The sequence below is a fragment of the Lissotriton vulgaris genome, chromosome 12, assembly GCF_964263255.1.
Source record: "Lissotriton vulgaris chromosome 12, aLisVul1.2, whole genome shotgun sequence".
NCBI lineage: Eukaryota > Metazoa > Chordata > Amphibia > Caudata > Salamandridae > Lissotriton > Lissotriton vulgaris.
Window position 1 is genome coordinate 354,407,538 of NC_141700.1, and position 21,666 is coordinate 354,429,203.

The window sequence follows — 21,666 nt, forward strand, 5'->3', positions numbered from 1 at the left end:
CTGTCCATATGCAGTGGCTTTAATGTACATGACGCCCTGAAGAAATTGCCAAAAACTTTTGATGGCAATAAAACATGTCTGCAAGTATAGTAGTGGTGGTTGGATAGTTAGTAACCACTCCTACTATGTTTAAACTCCCACACCCAACACAAGAGACAGAATAAAATTGTATATCTGTGGTGTTGTGTGATGTGTTTTTATATGTTGTTTTGACTCTTTGTAGGTCATTTAAGACCTTTATTTCACTGCATATCTTTACACAATTTCTTTGTGTTTTTTTTGGACTTTTTCCTTTTCTTTTCTGAGCTTGAAGGCGCCAATGATGAGAACAGGGCAATCCTGGTGAGTACCTGCCAGGTTCCTGTTGGTGGTGCGCCCGTGAGGTTCCTTCTCGCTCTCACTCACTTTTTGTCGTTTATGTATCACTGTTCGACACTAAAGTGTATATGTGTGTTGTCTCACAACTGAATTTTATTATGCTTGGAACGTGCGACTGTTAAAAGAGGGACTATCCAGGGCTATACCGACTACCCCAATAACTAATGATAGGGGAGTGACTTCTTGCAACAATATTACAATAATTGGTATCTCCGTAATAGAAGGATGAATTTTATAAGTGCCTACAAGGTCTAGGTCTTGTTCGTATATGTGGCTACAACACTCTTGCCTGTACAACACAAATGTCAAATACTCGTGGGGTAGCTATTTTAGCCAAAATACCCTTAGGATTAGCTGTGCGTAATGCAGTGGATACCCTGGGGAGGTGGGTATTATAGAATTGGCATCTGGTGTAACTATCTGCTCGGTTTATGGTTTGAACCAAGATGACCCACAAATATTTGAGGATCTTGAATTTGAGCTCGCCGCTTGGCTAAGATCGCTGGTCTTTTACGGCGATTCAAATATTTTCTTGGAGTCTGCGTTTAGGAAACAAACTCAGGATATATTCTCAGGTCGGAAACCAAGGGTATTTAGAGCGATCAGCCAACTCAGAGGTAGTTATGATCTGGTAGATATCTAGGATGTAAAAAACCAACCTGAGCCTGGGTACAAGTATTTTTCACACCCTCATAATAAATAGAATAGACTATATATTAGTGACTAGTGATCTAGTTGATCAAGCCGAAGATATAAAATGTCCAAAAATAATCTCGGACCATAATTCTCTAATTTTGACAATACAGCTAACTAATTTTACCAGACACTGTACAAAATGGACATTTGATAGGAAGCTTTTGGTAAACAGAGACTATATAAAATGTATAAGAGACTGGACCCAAAGCTACTTCGACATGAATCGCTACAGTGCATCTAGGGGGTCGTATGGGACTGTTTTAAAGCCGTTCTTAGAGGGGAAACAATTCGCTATGTGGCTAGAGCAAAAAAACAGCATGATAGCGAAAATCATCTATTGAAGCAGGATCTGGCCAGAGCTGAAGAAGAACATGTTTCATCAATAGCTCGGGGGACGATGGGAAACATACTATGCACCGCATACTGATCCTAAAAACAGAATTAAATAGCTGGCTGACCCAGAAAGCAGAAAATACTTTTCAGTCGCACCAAAGCAGCATCTATGAAAATGGAGAGAGGGTTGGCAAGCAGCTGGCTTTACGTACTCGGCAGAAGATCTCATATAATACGATAACCTCTATTCAAGCAGATGACCAGGAATACACAAATCCAGGTGGAGTATGGTCCTAGATGCTACAACCAGAGAGGATCTTGAAAAAGAGATTAATATTACAGAGATGCAATTAGCTCTGTCTGGCTTGGCCTCTGGGAAAGCTGCAGGCCCCGAAAAGATCCCCCTAGAACTCTACAAAATACTAGGAACACAAATATTACCTCTTTTATTGGATTTGTTTACTGGAATACAACTGAGCGGCACCCCTCCAGAATCTTGGAAAGAGACAAATATAATAATTTTTCCTAAAAAGGGTAAACCTGTCGAGAATCCATCTTCATACCGACCTATCTCCCTGATTAATTCTGACTCCAAGCTTTACGCAAAAATTCTTTCTAATCGGCTCGGGAGGGTAATTGAACATCTGGTCTCCTCCTGGCAACATGGTTTCGTCCCTGGTAAGGGTACAACGGATCATACCAGTAAAGTCATCTCACTTTTTAATATCATGTCCGGGACAGGGGGCCAGATGTCAATGACCCTCCTTGATGCCGAAAAAGCTTTTGATCAGGTGTTGTGGGAGTTTCTTTGGGTTGCGCTTCAACTAAATAGATTTGGGACTGGGCTTATTAAATCGATCAGAGCCATGTACCAACAACCAAAAGCTAGGCTCCAATTAATGGGTACAGAATCTCGTGCGATTAATATATATCGAGAGGAACGAGACAGGGATGTCCCTGTTCCCCGATATTGTTTGCTTTGTACATCAATCCTTTGATTATTAAACTGTTACAGACTCAGAAAATACGACCAGTTACTGTTGGTGCGTATGAAACCAAAATACTAGGTTACGCCGATGATGTGGCAGTATTAACACCTAACCCCGCTGAGGCAATCCCAGAAATAGAGATAATTATTCAGCAATTTGGTCAACCCTCTGGCATACTCCCTCAATAAAGATAAAATGGTTATTTTATGCACTGATAATATTGATTATGATGATCCCAGGAAAATAGATAAGGCTACTTACCGTGGGGTATGTTTAAGCCCAAGGATTGAAAATATTAGCAATTTGAACTATGAACTCCTAATTAAGAACAGATCTTAGGAGAGATAATAGTTTGCATTTATTAATTATTGTCTGGGGTAATTTTTTTTAAATGAATGCACTCCCTAGGGTGCTATATTTGTTTCGAGCTATCCCCTTAATGGTAGAAGATAATATTATAAAAACACTTGAATCACAAATGTCAAATTTTGTTTGGCAATATGGGAAGATTAGGAGGTCGTTGAAATATCTTTCCTTACAACAAAATAGGGGCGGCCTAGCAATCCCTAACATGATGCTATACTACTGGGCTGCTCTTCTTCACCAAATGGCATCTCTTTTTAATACCGTGGCCGTAAACAAAATTACACTGGATACAGAAATTCCTTCCATATATGAATTATCGATTAGAAAGAAAGCTCAAGGGCTTTTACTGAGACAACCAGAGCCAAGCTACTATAAAAAAGTTAATTCAAGGTCATCACTATTGCTTGGAAAGTTTGGAGGAAGGTTTCTAGATTCATGGCAATTCCGAAGTTTAATAGGTATACCCCTCTTTGCACTCCTCTTTATTACCCCTACAGGCTAATGATGACAAGGCAAAAAAATGGGAAAGCAAGGGGGTAAGAACGGTATGGGATTTCTTGGGGGGAGAAGCAAGTACCAGATTTTTGACCCTTCAGAGAACTTTTGAAATTCCTAATAGTCATCATTTTAAATTTGTTCAGGTTAATACTATCCTTAGCTTAAAAATTCCAAGGATCACACTGGAAAAGATTCCATTTTTTTATATCATACTTTAGAATTCTACTAGAACTGGAACAATATATGGTCTGCTCCTTGAAAAATTCCCAGACGACTTGGAACACACAGAGTCGTCCTGGGCTGGAAAACTAGCTAATCCCAATATTGACATCACAATTACTTTTATCCTCCAACTTAAAAGCCCAGCTCTATAAAACCATCTTTAATTTATATTTTACCCCGGCTAAGTTGTTTGTATGGGGGAAAAGAATAAACTATCTTTGCCCCAGGTGTGGATCAGGGCCAGTTACCCTGCCACATATGTTCTACGGTTGTGTTAAATTAATACCACTTAAAGGGATGCTGTCTGGATTTTGGGAGGAGGTATTTGGGCATAGGGTGGCAGAATCATCTACACTTTTTATTCTTGGCTATGATAGCACTCTGGGGCTAAGCTCGGAGGAGGAATCATGTCTCTTTGTTGGGACAGCGGTTTATAGAATATTATTGGCAGCTTACTGGAAAGATGAGGACCCCCCAAGCTTTCAAATGTGGTTTGCCAGGTTTTTGGGGGTGTATAATCAGGAAAAAGCCATCTACTCTGTTAGATAGAGATGCTCTAGATTGCGTGGCAATAAGATCTGGTCACCAAGTGCGGCCTGGGCTAGAGATGTAAGGCGGCTGTAGGAAAGCTGCATCTGTACTAATATGGTCGTAAATGAGGTCTCTTAACCCCTTCCATGCTGATGACGGCCCTCGCCGTCATGCATCACGGTGGGCGTGTGCTGATGACGGCTTGGGGCCGTCATGACCACGCCCACGATCGGAATGTGCATCACAGGCGCAGAATTCCGGCTGTGGCGGAAAGTTTAATGAATGATTTCTCTTTAAAAAAAAATTTAAGATATTATTTATTTTGGTTGCCAATCTTTACGATGTTTTCCTTGTGTATAAAGTTGATGCCTTTTTCTATTAATCATGAATTTATTTATATATTTTTAAAAAAAAAGAATGATGATCATGCAAGCAGATCCAGCAGACCCTATCTGATGTCCTGTTGATGCAGTCTGTGATGTAAGGTGAGAAACTTCCTCTGTCTAATATTGGTATCGGATGAGTAATCCACTGATAAAAAGACTGGGTGACCTTCCTACGTGTATTGTTTTTTCTTTTTCCTGTCATGAGTATGGTTTTTGAGTGTTGATGTTGTTAAGGTTCAAGCGATTATTGGCTGTGGTTATGCACTGGAGTTTTCATGTTGTGCCTTGATGAGGTGAGTCCGCTGCAAATCAAGCAGCTGTGTAAATTCTAAACTACAGAATTGCTATAGCAAATCAGTCAAGTGGACATTCATTTTCTCTTTTTTTTAGGACTCTCCATATATGCATGTATTATCATTCCTACCTCGATCCTCTAAGTAAGTGGCCTTTAGATTGAAGAATCCTCTCTTCTGCCTCCAAGTCAGGGCTTTGGTCATGTTTGTTTCCGACTCATCAAGTCTGTTATCGACCACGTTTACCCGTTCTTGGAATGTCAACATATCAGTCCATACAGATTTCATTTCTGTAGCCACGTCATTTATTTTGGTGTCCGTTTACGCAGGGTGCTGTCGATGCCAGAATATTTTTGGAGGACTGTATCCACAGTCTTGTCAGTCATCTGAAGGGCCTCTGTTTATGTAATTCCTTATATCGGGCCACTGTCTCAGAAAACAGGACCTAAGAAGTCTGCGTTTTGATGACGCACGTGGCTCAACATGAAAAGGATAGTTAACGTCACTGGATTAAGTCACAAAATAATGGCCTTTTCGGCTTGAAACTAGGTCGTATTTGGCACCAATTGCTTTGAATTTCCATTTCCAAAGAGCCCCAGGCATTGTATAGGGGGGGCACTTCAGAAGAAGACTAAATTGGCCTGGTTTGGTTTGTTCATACACACAGATCTCTGAATAGTTATAAGAGTTGGGGGGGGGGGGGGGGGTTGAGGTGGAGCCAGCCTGCCGTCTGTTGCAGGCACCTGAGGAATCAGAGCCACTAAAAGTCGCTACTTCAGCAAAGTCACCTCATTGGTATCCTCATCGCTGCTCGCAGTCATCATGGATTCCCATAGGGGACTGCAGATCATTGGGACATGACATCTGCGTAGCAGTACGGACATGGGGGTTGTGATGTTTTACAGATCTCTAGCATGAAGCGACCAACTTGGTCATGTCCTAGCTACACGCCCAGCCAAAGCAAAGCCAGACATGAAATGAATATGCTTTACAATAGATATCAACTAACATGCATGATAGTCCTGGCACGAATTCTGACCTCAAGGTAGCGGGCTCCTCTTCCTACGGTTGCCTCACATCCTGTCCTGGAAGCCACACACCTTTGCATTTTCACCTCTACAGCATGAATTCAGGAAGCATAATGGAAGAGGAGTATGGCCCTCAGTACGGCTATTTTTCAAACGTGGAATTCAGCCTCAATAGTTGATTATACTTTAATAGACCTTTTCATCATAGTGAAGTGTTTGAAATGTATCATCGATGTGAAAATTACCACAATCTTCCCTGTTCCAGCTGCAGCGAGGCGTAACCCTGTGAAATGGAAATGTACAATGACTTTGGAGTTACATCTAACAGAGTTAAAGAGGTTTAGAAGTTATTCCCTGAGAATCTTCACTTGGTCTTCAAATCAGACAGGATTATTAAGTCTAATAGTTAGATAAACCTCTTGGTGACTCCTGTCCCAGAACCTCACTTCACTGAAGAACTGATTTCTGTAATCTTTGTCAATCTCTCAAAAAATAAATCAAGACAGAGGTTGGCCACAGGTGGGAGGGGATTCCAGAATGCAGAGCAGTTTTAATAAAGATTGTAAAGAATAGTGGTGGACTGTAGGGATGAGGCTGGCACATGCATGCACACACATATTCACACTCAGCACATACACACACCCCTTCATACCATGCACACACACATGAGCACACAAACATTAATACCTTCACACATGCACGCACCCAACATTACAAAAGAAATGTACCTGGACGCATCTCAGGTAGCAGGAGGGAAGCCTCTTCTGTTTCCTGAAGGAAGGCACAGAAGAAAGGTCCCGCCTCCACCTCTCATTGAGAGAAAGACTTTCCTTCCCTTGTCAGAGTGGGATGGGGTCAGTGAGAATTGCTGACCCCACCCACCCACTCTATGACAAGCGTCATTGATGGGCACTCAGCCCTGGGCACCTCAGGGCTTAAACCTGAAGCACCCAGCTCCAAGTCTATTAGTGATGCCCCCTCATCAAGGCTCACAGAAATATGTTGCCAGGCTGCATAGGTCATATCAAGGGGACTGTGAAATCTTCAGCCTTGCAAATTTCGGCTCAGACATTCAGACGCCTGCTCATTTAGTGCATGTACAGTGCCTGGAGACCTGACCCGAACACGAAGAGTGTCCGTCAGGCTGACCTTTGCTCAGCCTGACGGACACTCGTCATGCGCAGGAAAAGGCCGGAGGGTGAGGGCCCCGCCGCTCTCAGCGACACGCCTCTACTGGCAAAGGGAGTAAACGTCAGCTGAAGAAGCAACTGTAAGTATCACATTTGTAACTTAAAGAATCAGTCCATCTAACGAGGAGCAAGGAAAATTTCACACCTCAGAAAAGAGATTTCCCATAAAAAAATGGAGCTCCAAGTGTCAAATAGTGGACAGAAAAAATCATATGAATTTTGTACGTTCGAAAGGATGTATTCTGGAATCACCTGTAGCCACATAGGCCTGATTGGACCTTTTTACAATACACTCCCATCAACGATAATACTCTAGATATTCACATATCCATTCCTTGGGGCTAGAAACGCCCCCAACTGTACAATAATGTTTAAAATAGTTGATTTCTATGAAAGCTGTTACCGCATCAAGCAGCTCTATCTATTGAAAGCATTAAAACACGCAAATACAGACCCGGATACACTGACAGACTGGGATACTACACCCAAGCCACCTCCCTGGCCTTTTATAACGTGTGTAAGTTTACTGTCGAAGAGAAGAGTTACATTACCGCGATCTTGCATAATGTAAGATCACGGTAGATTCAGGTGGAGTTGGAAAAGCACACCCTTGGATCACATAGATTGGGCTATCGAGAAGTTGTCTCCCCCTGAGGTAATGTCCTGCTCGAATGATGCAGAGATGCCATTTCTTACATATTCAAAGCATCGCCACACATCACTTATATGAGGATCATGAACCGCCCTGTTCAAGCAGCCAGTGGCCCTTTCCAAAGCATATCGCACTTCGCTCTTGGTGGTAAAGGGATTGTGTCTGAGCATTCGTGAGGTAAATTAACTGCAACTGATACAGATGTGTTCTTGTGTCTGTAAAAATGTACGAACCCCGGAACCAAAACAAAGTCAACATTTAATTCGGCCCCTACCTGCCACCACTCACAGTTCACACCCGCAATCCAGCAATGTAGTTTCTGTTCTCAAAGTGCCACTCCATTAACATGCATGTCATTTATAGGTCGCAGCTGCGACCCCTGGCTTGCTCCTTGTGACCCCTGGCACTGCCCGTGCGACTCCTGGGCCCAGAGGTGGAAAAATCAGTGCCAGGAACACAGCGGCAGCTTGTGCTTATAGACATTGGTTGGGGCTCCACTCTTTGTTTTCCGTCAATTTTTTTTTTAAATCACACTAATAGTGAAAAATATATTATTCACTGTTAGTGTAATAAAAAACAGGAGTGCAATTAGCTGGAACCCCTCCCCGCACTTTGATGCAGCCGCAGCAGCGGGGCTGTAAACACAGGGACCGCCATGGGCGGCCAAAGTGCTAGCCATGCCACTGTGTGCAAGCTTGCGGATGAGTGTGTTTACGTGAGAGTGCGTGTCTATGTGAAAGCAGGTGTGTGTAAGTGAAGGTCATAGGGTGGGTGTGTGATGTCACTTTGGTAACTTGACGTCCATGTCCATTAAATGTTCATATACTTTACTTGATCTCCTCCCACTTCACTCTCGCGCTATTGGAGCTAGGGTCAGCGAAAGCCACGCCTCCTTATCTATTCTGGCTCTCTCTGCCTCCTGTGTAAACACCTTACAACAGCGTCACTACTCGTCCTCCTTTATAAATTCAACAGATAACTTTCTTTGATACATACAAGGAAGACAGTTCTGGCAAGGACCTTTTCATAACTTAGCAGAGTGTCATAACCTTGTTATAACCCGTTTTATTCTGTGAGTGTGGTTGATTGATTCTTAAATGGCGCTGTTGTTTGTTAAAACATATCAGTAGACATTTTACAATTCAATATGTTGCTGAAACCGCGTTTAAATAAATAACTTAAAATTTACCACTATGTCATCTATCAACAGCATGACATCTTGAGACATGTAGAAGTCGCTTAAATCGAAAACAATGGGGTAGCAAACCACCGTCTTTCCGAGAATTCGATAAATCTATAAAAACAAAAAAGTTACATTGATGGGTGAAACAGTTGACAAATGAAAACACCATTACAAAAAAGAAAAAAGGCAATAGGTAGTTAGCAGAATAACAAAAATGGCCACTTCACTGATTAGGCAAACGTGTGTACTGATCAAAAAAACAATGGTGCACAGCAGGTTCTTAACAAATGGTCCGAGCCTACTAAAGGGGTCCACAACTGTTTAACAACATTAAATAATATTAAAATTAATAACGAATATACAAATAAAGAAGAACATTGGAATTGTGAAACTTTTTTTTTTACATTTGATTGTGAACTACACAAAATATTTCAATATTTGAGCAGTTGATGGTTTATACGTAATTTTGTACCTTTGTGTAAAGTTTTGAGATCCAAAACAAAATGATTGCTTCCAATGTTGACTCTGTAGGGGTCCCCAGATACCAACAATGATTCAGTGGAGGCTCACAGAAAACAGAGGGTTAAGAACCGCTGGTGTACAATACATTTATTAACCAATACAAAGAACTAATGATACGATACAACAGGTACCATACACTCAAACAATTGTGACCCACCACTCTTATGAAAGTAATAAAATATTCTATAATTTACATTAACACATATTAAATCAACACCCAGAATCATTGAGTTATAACTTGAACAATCTGAATTGTATAATCTCATATCACTACTTGCTGTGTGATCCAAGCCAGATTTTAGAATAGCCACACAAGATAAATACCCATGCAAGATTCTAACTGCAAAGAATATACAAATATTGAGATAAGTCTGAAGACCTGGCCAGGACCCTGCCCTCTTAGACCTACCGAGAACACCCCTGAACTAGATGCACTATGAGACTATCTCGTGAAGCTTTGAGACGTTATCTTTAGCAGCAATTAGATGTACAATAACACTTACCTCTGATTGTTTCGGTTATGTAGCAGGCTGGTTACAAAACCGAATTAGAAAAAGTCAGATTTATCCCTAAAAAGCCAGGATTCCTAGATAACATCACTAAACCTGGCATGACCTCAATTCTCGCGCATCAAAAGTAATGTGATATGGCAGCATTCTTTGGGGGGGGGGGGTGGGGTGGGGGGGGGGGTACAGGTGTCATTCATTATATTTGATGGGGGGACCCGGCATAACTGGAGAATCTGATCCTGAAGAACCTTAAGGAGCAAGACCATGCTTCCGATGATGCCCAAATGTTGAGTGGATGTTTTCTTAAACTTCGTTTAAACTACTGTCAAGCTATACAACAAAAATATCTTGCTGGATGAATTTGAGTGTAAAATATTTGAAAAATAGTTGCAGTTCAGAGTTTGCCTTTAAATTTCATCATCTTAATATGGTATGCAAATGTTATTACCCAGTAGAACCTTTTCAATTGCAATGGGCTATAGTGCTGTTTTTGCCTCAATGTAAAGGAAAAATGCATCCGTTCTGTCTAGCCATATATGCCCATGTATTTAGGAGACAGTGACCAGTATTAGAAGAGAAATGCAGGTTCTGTGGGATGTGAGACCTTTTTTTCAAAAATCCATGAACATTTCTAACCCTTAAACAGACTTGGCTTCCAGCTGAAAAAAAGGACAAATGTAGTTGGGGAATATGAGAAGCTTTCTTTCCCATCTGAACTCAAATCTAAACATTGACAGGCATGTTTAGGATCAATTTGGTTTCATTAAGTTTTGAAAGTAAAAGAAATAAAACATGTAATCACACCAACAACTCGGAGGCTGGACTAGTGGTGATAAACAGAACAAACAACTCCTTTAAACCATCCCTCCATCCAACTTCTGCACACATATGGTGGCATAAGGGGTTCCTCTCTTTTGATTCCATAAAGATTGCCAGCATATTTGTACCTCAGCATTAACTCCAAACTAGTCTCCTCTCTTCTATCTCTCAGTAACTCAGTGTCCATATGCGTGGATCAAATCAAGCCAGTTTTTGACTTGCAAAGATCCACTATATGGCTAATTTGCAGGGAATAGGATACTGCATGCCTTTGTGTTTGCTGCAGGAAATGTTTTCAATAATATCAGGTAAATCAACAGTAAAAACCGTCCCATCTGTCGATAAGACAGGTCCACAAACAGCTAATAAACGGCCCACATACTGATCTGTCAGACCAACTCATCGGGCACTGCTAGAAAACACTATAGGCAAGTCTAACCTTGTTCAGGGCATGTTAATTTAGTGAACTCTGTAGAACACATTGCTATAAAAGGGCCACCACACCTCTTGGAAGGCCTCCTCCCAGGAGCCGTTCCTCCATAGGAGTCTCGCCTCCCCCACCCCCACACATTACTGCGCAGAAAGCTGAAACATAAAATGTTAATGAAAGGATTTCATTACCATTTAATTTTTCCACCTTTCTGCCCAAACGGAGAGTGCAGGGCGGGGTCAGTGTATCATTGCTGCGGATTGGCAGCAATGACGATTGGCCCCTTCACTTTAAAGTGCGCATGTTGGTTTGGTCGGCAACCTTGCTACAGCCAAACTGACATGCGCAGTTCAAACTATCCAACCCAGCTGTCTTAGGCAGCTGGAGAGCAAACACGGCCTACAGTGCCCTTCGGGGCACTCAGGCAGCCTGATCCAGACGCTTCACTCATACTGCTTAACAGCATGAGAGCAGCATCTGGATTGGATAAGGAACTGTGGGACCTCGCACTCAGAGGAGTCTGGAGCCGGGGACTGAAGAACATAAAGGACATGCTACAGGCTGAGGCGAGTGAACCTTTTCTTTTTTAATTTTTTAAGGTTTTAGTTTATTTGAATGTTTTTTCATTGTGTTTATGTGGCCCACTCGCCACCACCATTTTTTTTCGGTCACCAACCGCCACTGCCTCCTCCTTGTGATCAAGAGAGACATTTCGTTTTTTCAACCCCAGTAACTCCCAGATTTGGTAGAGCAAGTCTTTAGGTTCAGGAGATCTATCTGTGCCCCACAGGGAGAGTAGGTCGGGTGAGTGGCACATAGCATAAGGGCGTTCTGTTTATCCTTCACTGATCAAATTGGAAATGTTTATTTGGGAGTCCTAACAAGGTGCATGCCGGACTTAGGAATTTTTAAGACTTCCCAGTTCTGGTTGCTCTAAGTATTCTATGCTCAGATCAGATGAAACGGATGATTAAGGAAAGCATAGTTTTGCAGAAGGGTGAAAGCATCACATATATAAAATGATAAATGCTATTCTTTCTGGTTCCACACATTTATGTATGCTGCAAAGAAGGGGCAGAGGAATACACGCAGAAGGCTACACTGCACGCCTGGCATTAGGTTGTAAGGAAAGCATGGTGACCTAGTTTCATAATTTACAGAGGAGTGTGGCAGCATAGAGCATCAAGATCACATCTTGTGCAGTCATCTGGCTAACTGTAACATGAAAATTTAAAGCACAATAGTGTACACTACGCGTAGCTGCTTTTTCACCCAATGCAATATTTATCTTCACAGACACAGTGGCTTTTATAAAGTAGACTAAATCTCGCTCGAAGCTATATCATTTATAAGAAAATGGTTTCCCTCAAAAAGTCCATTTAAAGTATTTGTAACATAAAGCGGGCACTTAGCAGTTTGTAACATCTCCAAGTTATCATGGCAGAAAGAATGACTATGGACTTGCTGTCTTAGACCCTCTACTTTTCACACAAGACTGAAGGCGGGACTATAAGTATTGAGCCTGGCTGCGCGCCCACAATAACTGGCATCCCTTAAGAGCCCCACTTGTATTGAACATCTAATTATGGACCAGAATGAAATTGCCAAAGACTCCTTGCTTCAAGGAAACTATACGTACCTGTACTCCTGGGTATGTTTCCTCGAATGCATTACCTCATGAAAATGCCCAACACACTGTGGAGTAATGGTGAAGGAAAAGTACCATTACATCTACATGATTTTTTCCTCCATCAATGGATTTCGCCAGAATGTATTCCCGGATATGTAGGACAGCAAGCAATACAAAACTGGGAGAAGTTCCTTCGAGGAAGAAAACCAATCACTTTCCTCTCAACTAAAAAGATTCTTGACATTAGCCTACACCACCTGCCAATAAGGGCCACCTGTACGACCATCAGGGTTTGTGACTCGCAATTTGCAGTTTTTAGTGACTCACAATTCATAAGTCGCAAAACCTGATGTACAACAGTGTCTCAGACAATGTTTGCGATTCTCATATAGGTCACAAGAGACCTGCCTCATTAACAATGTGTGACCCACTGGGAATGGCCGGCACTCACAGGGATGGTGGTCTGCTTGGGGTTAGCAGACCACCATGTCTGTAACTGCTTTTTAAATAAAGCAGTTTTTTTTTAAAAAAAGCAGTGCATTTTCTGTAAAATAAAAAACGGGAGGCATTTCAGAAATGAAAATGAATAGTTTTCTTTTCATTCAGTGGTCCGCAGGATCCCTGCCTGCTCGGAAAAAAAATTGGCACCCCATTCACAAAGGGGAAGGGGTCCCACAGGGACCCCTTCCTGTTTGCGAATCGCTTACCACCAATTTGAAATTGGTTGTAATCTGCAAATGTTTTGCGACCGCATTCCCAGTCACAAAACATTCATACATACCAGTGCGCCTCGCTATTAGAAAGGGATGCGCATTACACACCCCTTCTTAATAGAGACTCACAAACCCAATTTTGCGAGTCTGTAATAGATTACCAACTCACAAAACAGGGTTGGTACATAGGAAAATGCATTTTACTGGTCGCAAATGTCCATTGAGCCATTTGTGACTGGTAAAATGAGTTGTACATTTGGTCCCTAATGTGGATAACAATTTTAAAGATAATGTTAATGTCTCCCTAAGGGATCAACAGTTCTATTACCAGGAGGATTGCTGCTGTAGCTTTACCTCTGTAGAATAGGCAGCAGAATAACCAGGTAGAGAATGATTAGGCTTCAAATGCAATATCTATTGCAAGAGTCAACCCATGTGATATTTAAGTCTGGCCCTGCAGATACTATGGGACATATGTATGAAGGCATTTGTCTATAGACACAGAATGGTTAAATCCCTTTGATACATCTGGCCCTATGTGTATTAAAAATAACTACCCTATAGGCCCTGCCACACACTGTGAGACATCCTCCAGGCTGACTTACTTGAATTCCCAGAGTGGCCAGAGTAAATGAACTTGTTACAAACGACTGCACCATATCACATTATAGCAAAACTTTATGCGTTCGCACACGTGTCATGGCGGCTGGGAATCACAATAGTTAGGATTGCTTGGTAGAGTAACCTGGGTATCACTATCAGTGACAAGCAGTAGGCCCATTTTTGCGCCGTAGTGAAGTACGTTTCTTTGAATAGCCATCACGTTACTGCGTTTCAAATATCTTGACAGGGTTAATATATATATTATTATATATATTCTGGTCCAGTATGGTTTACCGGACAGCTTTTGTTGTCATAGATGCGGCGAAGGGGAGGCGGGATTCGTCCAAGTGGCTTGGTTTTGTCCGGGAGTGCAGCGTTTTGGCATGCAGTAATGGCAGAGCTTGGAGAGATTCATGGTGAGCGCATTGAGTGGACCCTATTGCTGGTGCAGCTGGGCTATGACAGAAATGTCTAAAACACTTAAAGGTGGCTGGTGGCAATTGGCTTTCTGCTTGCAAGGATCAGAATAGCAGTGTGCTGGGCTAAAGGGTCGCTTCGGACTCTGAAGGACTGGCATGTGGATATGGCATTTAACAATACACAATCCAATCTTTACCATGAACTTCTACCAGTTTGCAGCAGTAAAGATATACGGGGGCAATATCAGGCCTCTGTGGCTCGATCTAGGGAGGAGGCAGCTACTGATGAAGAGGGGAATTAGCTGGCGGTCCTGTAAGCATCCTGTGGGTAGCGTGGGATCTTGAGATTACTTAACACATGCCTTGTGCAATGAGTTGCGTAGACTGGAGAAGAGCCCGACTTGCATGGCTGTGTTTGCTGCTCACCTTGGCTGTGAGGTACGCAAGTGTAGTTGCTCCACCAGTGGGTGGCGGGGGCTGATGTCTGTGCTGAAGGCGTACGCAAAACATGTATGTACCGCTTCAACCGTTATGCTCCTTGACTGCATTACTGACACACTGCTTATTTCCCTTGTGGCTCATTATTTTGTACATCATGACTCTGGTTGAACTGTGCCAACCCAATTACTCATGTGTCATTGTTCTATGTATGGTTGTTTACAAATCAAATAAAGTTTAAAAAAATCCTAGACTCGTAGGTCTTTGTCCTTTCCAACTAACACTGCAAAGGCTCCTGTACTGCCAATGTATACAACTATTGGGCTGCAGAATTGGGCAGGAAAAGGGGATTGGCAGGTTGATATAGAAATCAGATGACTTTTGGCCTGGAGAGAAATATAAAGAAATGCTTTAGAGAACTGCCCTGCCAACCATGGTTAGATTATCACTGACCCACCTAAGACACCCCTGAACATCAAGGACAGTGAATATGTATATTTAGGATAATCATTATATGTACTTGGTGATTGGAAAAAGTTGACTATTCAAAGATACATGTTCAAAACCTGACTTGGCCTGGCGCACCAAGCAAAGCATAATATCTTCATATGGCAAATGAGAAGGTTAAGCCCCGCCAAAGGCATTAATGCTAAAACAATTCTATCTATAAATATTACACCCTGCAGTGGATTGTTTGCCTGCAACTTTAAGAAAGGTCATGAATTCATGTGGGAAGATTAGGTGTTCACACTGGAGGATGTCAGACTAAAAGCTGCAAAGCCAAATGATTTCAGATCATATCAGGAGATTTGCGGTCTTGAACCGGAGTGGCAACCAAATATGGTGGTCCTAGGAACAGTTCTGGTATGTCCATGGTAATATCAATAAACCATGAATGCTCTTGAGGCATCCGCTCCATCATAACCTGGTAAACTGGGGCCTTGGTGAAAAGGAATACCTACATCATTTCTATGCACACCTTAGCACTGACCAGCACTTAAAGTGAGTGGCTGCTCTTTGCATCAAATCACAACATGCAAACAGATAATCTGATATCGAAGGTTTGGCCATCCCTTGAATTGAAGCAAGTCTTATTCTCACACACAGTTTGTGTGACACATCCAGAAAACTTGTAAGGGTTTCTGTGCTTCACGGAATCACCGACCTTGAACTTCTGCAACTCTGGGCTCTGATTCAGAGGGCCTGGAGAGGGTCATGGAAAATGCCCTATACTTAACTCTTTCTGGTAATGAGAACCTCTATGATGAGTACTGTATTGGGCAGGGCTGGAATAGCCGTAGCAGGCAAAGGGTGTTTCCCCGGTGGGCCGCCAGGGTGGGGCCGGTTTTGGGCCTCTGGGGAGCCGTTTCTGTTACAGGGGGATGGCAATATCGCCCCCCTGTAACAAAATCGGCCGAATTTGGCCATAGCAAACAGCTTAGCTGCACTCTCCTTTCCCCCAGGGGGACCGGCCGAGCAGTTTGACAGGTCGGGTTTCGGTTCTCAGTCCGGCCCTGGTCTTGGGGACTAACACCTCATCAACTAGAGCCCTCATTATCAGGTGTAACAATGAGCAGGCTAAAAAAGAAGTGCAAAGCACAGGCTGCTATAAGGAACATGTGACTAAATATCTGGGTGTCTGGTTGGCGCTGCACCCAGAGCTTACCTGGTCCCTCAAACTCGGGTCTTTGACACGGAAGGCTAAGGAAGATCTTGCCAAGTGGCAATAGCTCCAGTTGAATGCGATGGTCCTTATAGTCTTGTACAAGATAATGATCCTTATAAGATTTCTTTATATCTTTCAGAATCTCCCGATATCTGTTTTGCGTACTGGTTCCATGCTCTCAATAGGGTTGCAACCTTCTTTCAGACCCTGCCTCGCCCTTGCCCACTGCCAACGTGCCCCTTACAATGGTGGCTTAAGAATGGCCAACTTACATCTTTATTATCTTGCCTCCCAGTTTCTGGGCTACAGGAATAGTTTTACGGAGGTTGGTCGCACCTGCCTTATGGTCTGGAACAATCACTTTTGGGGTTCCCCCGTATTCTGGCCCTGCTTTATGGATCCCTGATCCCCCGTGCCACTCATCCGGCGACCAGAGGCGTTTTCCTAGCTTGGAGAGCTGCACTCCACCATACAAACTGAGATACCACACTCACCCAGCAAACGCCCTTCTAGAACGGAACTTGGCTGCGAGAGGAAGCAGCACTACACGCTTTTGGGAAGTGGGACCTCATTGGCGTTTTGCAGCTTGGGGACGTCTGGCCAGGGTCACACATGCAGTCTTTTCAAGAGCTCCAGAGTACATATGCACTCGCTTCTACACAATTCTACAAATATCTCCAACTACGACATGCACTCCTCACCCATATATCCCAGACTGACTCACTCATAGAATTCAGCCCGCTGGAGGCCAAGCTTCTTATGGGTTCTCTAAGCAGGGGTGGGGTCTTCAAGATCTACCGCACATTGATAACCAATGTCCTGGGTACCCTGGAACACCATAGGTCTTGTTGTGAGGGCTGGCTGGGTCCCCTTGAGGATGACGATTGGCGAATCGCAATGATGGCACCTAGGACCATTACCATCTCCTCCAGGCTCCACCTGATTCACACATACTACCTATATAGTACTTACCTTACAGCAGCAAGGCTGCACTGAGGTGCTGTAAGGTAACCCACCTGCCCCCACTGTGGGGGTGCCCCAGCCGACTTTTAGCACATGGTGTGTTTGTGTTCTAGGATTCAAGAGTTTTGGGCCATGGTGGTTGACTGAGGTCCTGGGTTGGGAGACGCTCACCTACTTCAGGTGCTCCTGCTAGGGGTACTAGAGGGCTTCGGGGGCTTGAGGGCAGATCGAACCTTCCTGGGTACAGCCCTCATGGTAGCCAAGAGGGACACTGTTGCCTGCTGGAAGAACCCAGCCCCTCCCACCATCTCCCGGTGGAGGAGGGGCTGGACTGGTGTGCACAATTAAAGCAGCCCGTCTACGGGGCCAGGGAATGCCCACAGAGCCATGGTCGAGTATGGGGGAAATGTCTGGGGCCATTTGCCCAGGGCCCTACCTTCTGATCTGTGTATCGATGTGTTGCCCCTGATTCACAATATGTTATCACCTTTATAGCCTGTATCGTGGTTAACTGCTGTTGCACTTATTGTCATAATAACTGTGTGCCATGATGTACCTCTTGTGCAAAAAATCAATAAAATCTGTTTATCAAAGAACATGTGATGGGCTGGGTAAAGTGGGAGGTGTAATATTAGACAAGCAGGTAGGTAGGATTTGCATATCACTAGTAGTGCTTCATCCTACCCTGGTCTCCTCAGCAGCAGCTCCAGAAACACTTGTTCACAAGAATACCTTATCATTCTGGGCAGTGTTGGCTGGCGTAATTTTAAACTGGTGAGCGTATGCAGAACGAATCAATGTATGAGAGCGAGCGCAGCGAGCGAGTCTGACAGCAATAAGGAGGATTGGGGGTGAGGGGGGGGGGGGGGGTATCGGTTGGGGGTTCTCGCCCCCCCAGAATAATTTTTTTGAAAATTGGCATCTTTTTGGTGCGATTTTCAGCACTATTTCTGTGATGAATGGACTAAAAATTCAATTCTTCTAGGCATTCATAAAAGAAAACTCATACATTATTTCAGAGAATTTCTGGGTTGCCAAGCAAGTCTAACTTCTGAAGAGGGCTAGGGTACTAAGCAAGACTGCTTTGGCTCTACCCTTTCCAATATAAAACACTAGATAGTGATGTGAACAAGTTCAATGGATAAACCTGGGGTCTAGGGAGAGTCCCTCTCCTGAGAAACAAATTTAAAAAAGATTGGCAAATGGTGCATTTTAAAGTAAATGAATGTAGCGATAAAGCAAGGCTTATTAAGCAGTGGGAACGTATAGCCTTGAAATATTAAACACATTAAAACTGCCCCTTATCTTCTTGCATTAATTAGAAAAACAGTTACTGTAATATGTAAATTGTTCTGAATGACAACTTTAGCCCTTTAAAATGTATGCTTGCCCAGTGTCTTGCACTGCATGCAGCATTAACTTTGGAAAACGGTGCTCTAACCAGCCTTTGGGAAGCACCCGTAGCGGCTGGCTGTAACCAGTCATATAGAAACGGGTCTTTAAGTGAAATGAAAAAAGTAAGTGCTCCCTATAAAGGAACATGCCACATACATTCCTGTGATTCCCATAGTGTGCCATCAGACCAGTATTTTGGTTTCTCTCAGATATAATTTTATCCGGATAAATGGCACAGCAACGGACATACGCCTACAGCCTATCAGTATGATTGGCTTGGTCAAGGGGTGTTAGCTGTTTAACATAAATGAGTAACAACAATGATTTCTCATAAATAATTAACATTGAAAATGTTTACATTCTGAAATAGTGAGTCTGTGAATTAAATAGCATTGAGGCCTGTGGAAGGAGTTTTGGTCTTCAATTATGTGTGCTTTATGTTAGATATGTATCCTCTTTTTCTCTGCATATCTTGTCCATCTGCACTTCTTCAACCCCCTCTCTTTCCTCCCCAGCATCCTCTTTTCACTCTTCCCCGAATGCCCTGCCTCACATCTCTGTCACTTCACCGCCCCCAACATGCATTCCACTCTCTCAAATATAAGCAATTTCATTTCTCTTACTTTTGCGGTGCAAATATTTTGACATCAGTGTACCCCCTTCACACACATTTCCACAGAATTTCAGTTGCAAATGGAAAACACAAATATTGGGCTTTGTGCTCTGCAGAGAGGCCAACCCAGTGACAGGCACTTCGGCTTTAGCGCCTGCATGTCATGCACCACGAGATGTGATGTGCCCCCCTGGTGTGGGCACAGACCGGAAACGGCACATGCGCAGTTCCTGTGCTTGCACTCAGTGCAGTTTGACAGGTGGCCAAGGGCACTCACTTGAGTCATTGACTGGAGGGAGTTGCAAGACCACGCAAAAAAAAGGATTAACCAAATTGTGGAACTTGGTAATAAAACTACAGTTGGTGGCATTTATTACACCAATTTGTTAACCAGCTTATTGGTATCCAGCAGCATATTGCTAGCAACCTGTCACGCATGCCACTCAGCCGGCCAAGTTCTGAATGGCAGATCCAAGACCCAGCACACTCCGCTCCTCCAGCTTGACAATCCCTTTGGCATGCACTGGATCGATTAATAGTTTAGGGCAAAAGCAATGTAATTAACTTTTATTTGTTTAAAATGTTTTATGAAATGCCAACAGGACGCTTCCAACAAGCTAGCCATGGGACTTACATGTTTTTGCGATCGGGTGCAGCAGACTTAAAAATGCTGCTCCAATATGAACGTGTAGCTGAAAGAAATGCGCCAAATCTTGGCAGATGTTTTCAAAGATTAAGGCAGGTGGCGGGATGTTTTACCACTGAAATGTGCACCACGTTAGAACTTGGCCTGGCGTGAGGGTGCTGAAAAGCTAGTTTAATTTGATCTTTCCACTGAAGTATTTGGACTGAGGGTATAGGGTCACACCAGGACAACCGGTCATTTTTTATTTAGACTAGCCCCCCTCAAAGCAGGGTCACTTGAAAGAAAGGCCGAGTTGTAACGAGAGTCAATTGACTTGGAACTGCAGGCCCAACTTGAATTGTTTTCATTGAAACGCACTGAGACTGCAGCAATGTCTTGGCAGGTTGCAAAGGAAACTGATCATTTTGGGGCAGCGTAATAGAGTAAAATGTGGGTCAGACCCTGCAAAGGACGCTTATGCGAGTTTCGACACTGCAGGTGATGCGTCATACAACGAAACATGTTGAAAAAAATAATATATGCTTTTTTTTTTACAAAAGCATGGCAATCTATTTTGTGTATATATAGGTTACGTTGAATGTTGCTGCGAATAAGATAAGCACCTGTTGCTGAAATCTATAAAACAGGCACATTTTTACAGAGGCATCTGCCTAGTTTTGCTTACAGTTTTATACAGCGCAAACTCGACCTGTGAGCATTGGAGCATTTTACATGAGCGCCAGTCACATTTAAACAAGGACAGATTCATTTTTAGGACTCGCCTACGCAACGCGCATGCGCTGCTTAGGAGAGAGACCTTTAGCCATCGGCACATCTTTGGGGGCAAAAATGTGCATGCGTTGCATTGCTTGCAATGGCAACGCATGCACGTCTGGCGGGAGTGCGCAGCTTTATATGGTGGCGCCGTATGGTCGCAATCATCGCGCCTTGCGGCACGCTTCTGCAAGGCAATCGCACAAGCCCCCTCCCCCTGCTGCTGCGCGAGGCATGCGCTTGTGCTGGTTTCCTTGAGTCATGCTATATTGTACTGTAAAACAGCTCAAGGGTTTGCTATTTTCTTCTATTCAATCCTACTCCCCTTTTGAAGTTGGTCAGTACAAGGAAACTTTACTGGGTACCCAAATTCTCAGCAAAGCTTCAAGTTAAAGCAACATAAATGCATAATAAAAGTAGAACTTTAGACCCGTGCACGGGGTCCAAAAAGTAAACCAATATAAAAAACTCACCACATAAGATCTGTGAATTTGATGATTGCCTTACATTCAGATACACAAAATTAAGTTTGCTTGCACTTAGGGAAACCTTTCAAGTGACACACTAAGATAATGAGGCAGCGGGAATGTTCTAATGAGTTGTAAAGCTCCAAAAAAAATTCACAGTCTAGGGCCAGGAATGGAAAAAGCTAAATCTGTGCTATCTCCAGCAGGGCAAAGGTAGGCAGGGAACAGCCAAAAACAGGGACACTGATGGAAATCCATGGATTCTCAATAAAAGTGATTGTAGTGAGATACAAAAATCTGTAGAAACTATATGTATTTGAAAAGGAAGCATGTGA

General features: G+C 43.2%; 1 protein-coding gene across 7 annotated transcripts in view; it reads right to left on the reverse strand.

Annotated features, from left to right (window-relative positions):
* The window catches only part of PHKB (phosphorylase kinase regulatory subunit beta), a 1,358,073-nt gene that overhangs the window by 265,481 nt on the left and 1,070,926 nt on the right, over positions 1-21,666 (reverse strand). For all 7 annotated transcript variants that reach the window (XM_086945119.1, XM_086945122.1, XM_086945118.1 and 4 more), the window contains one exon: positions 8,752-8,856. In XM_086945119.1, coding sequence (XP_086801245.1) covers positions 8,752-8,856 — 105 coding nt within the window. The remainder of the gene's footprint in view (positions 1-8,751; positions 8,857-21,666) is intronic.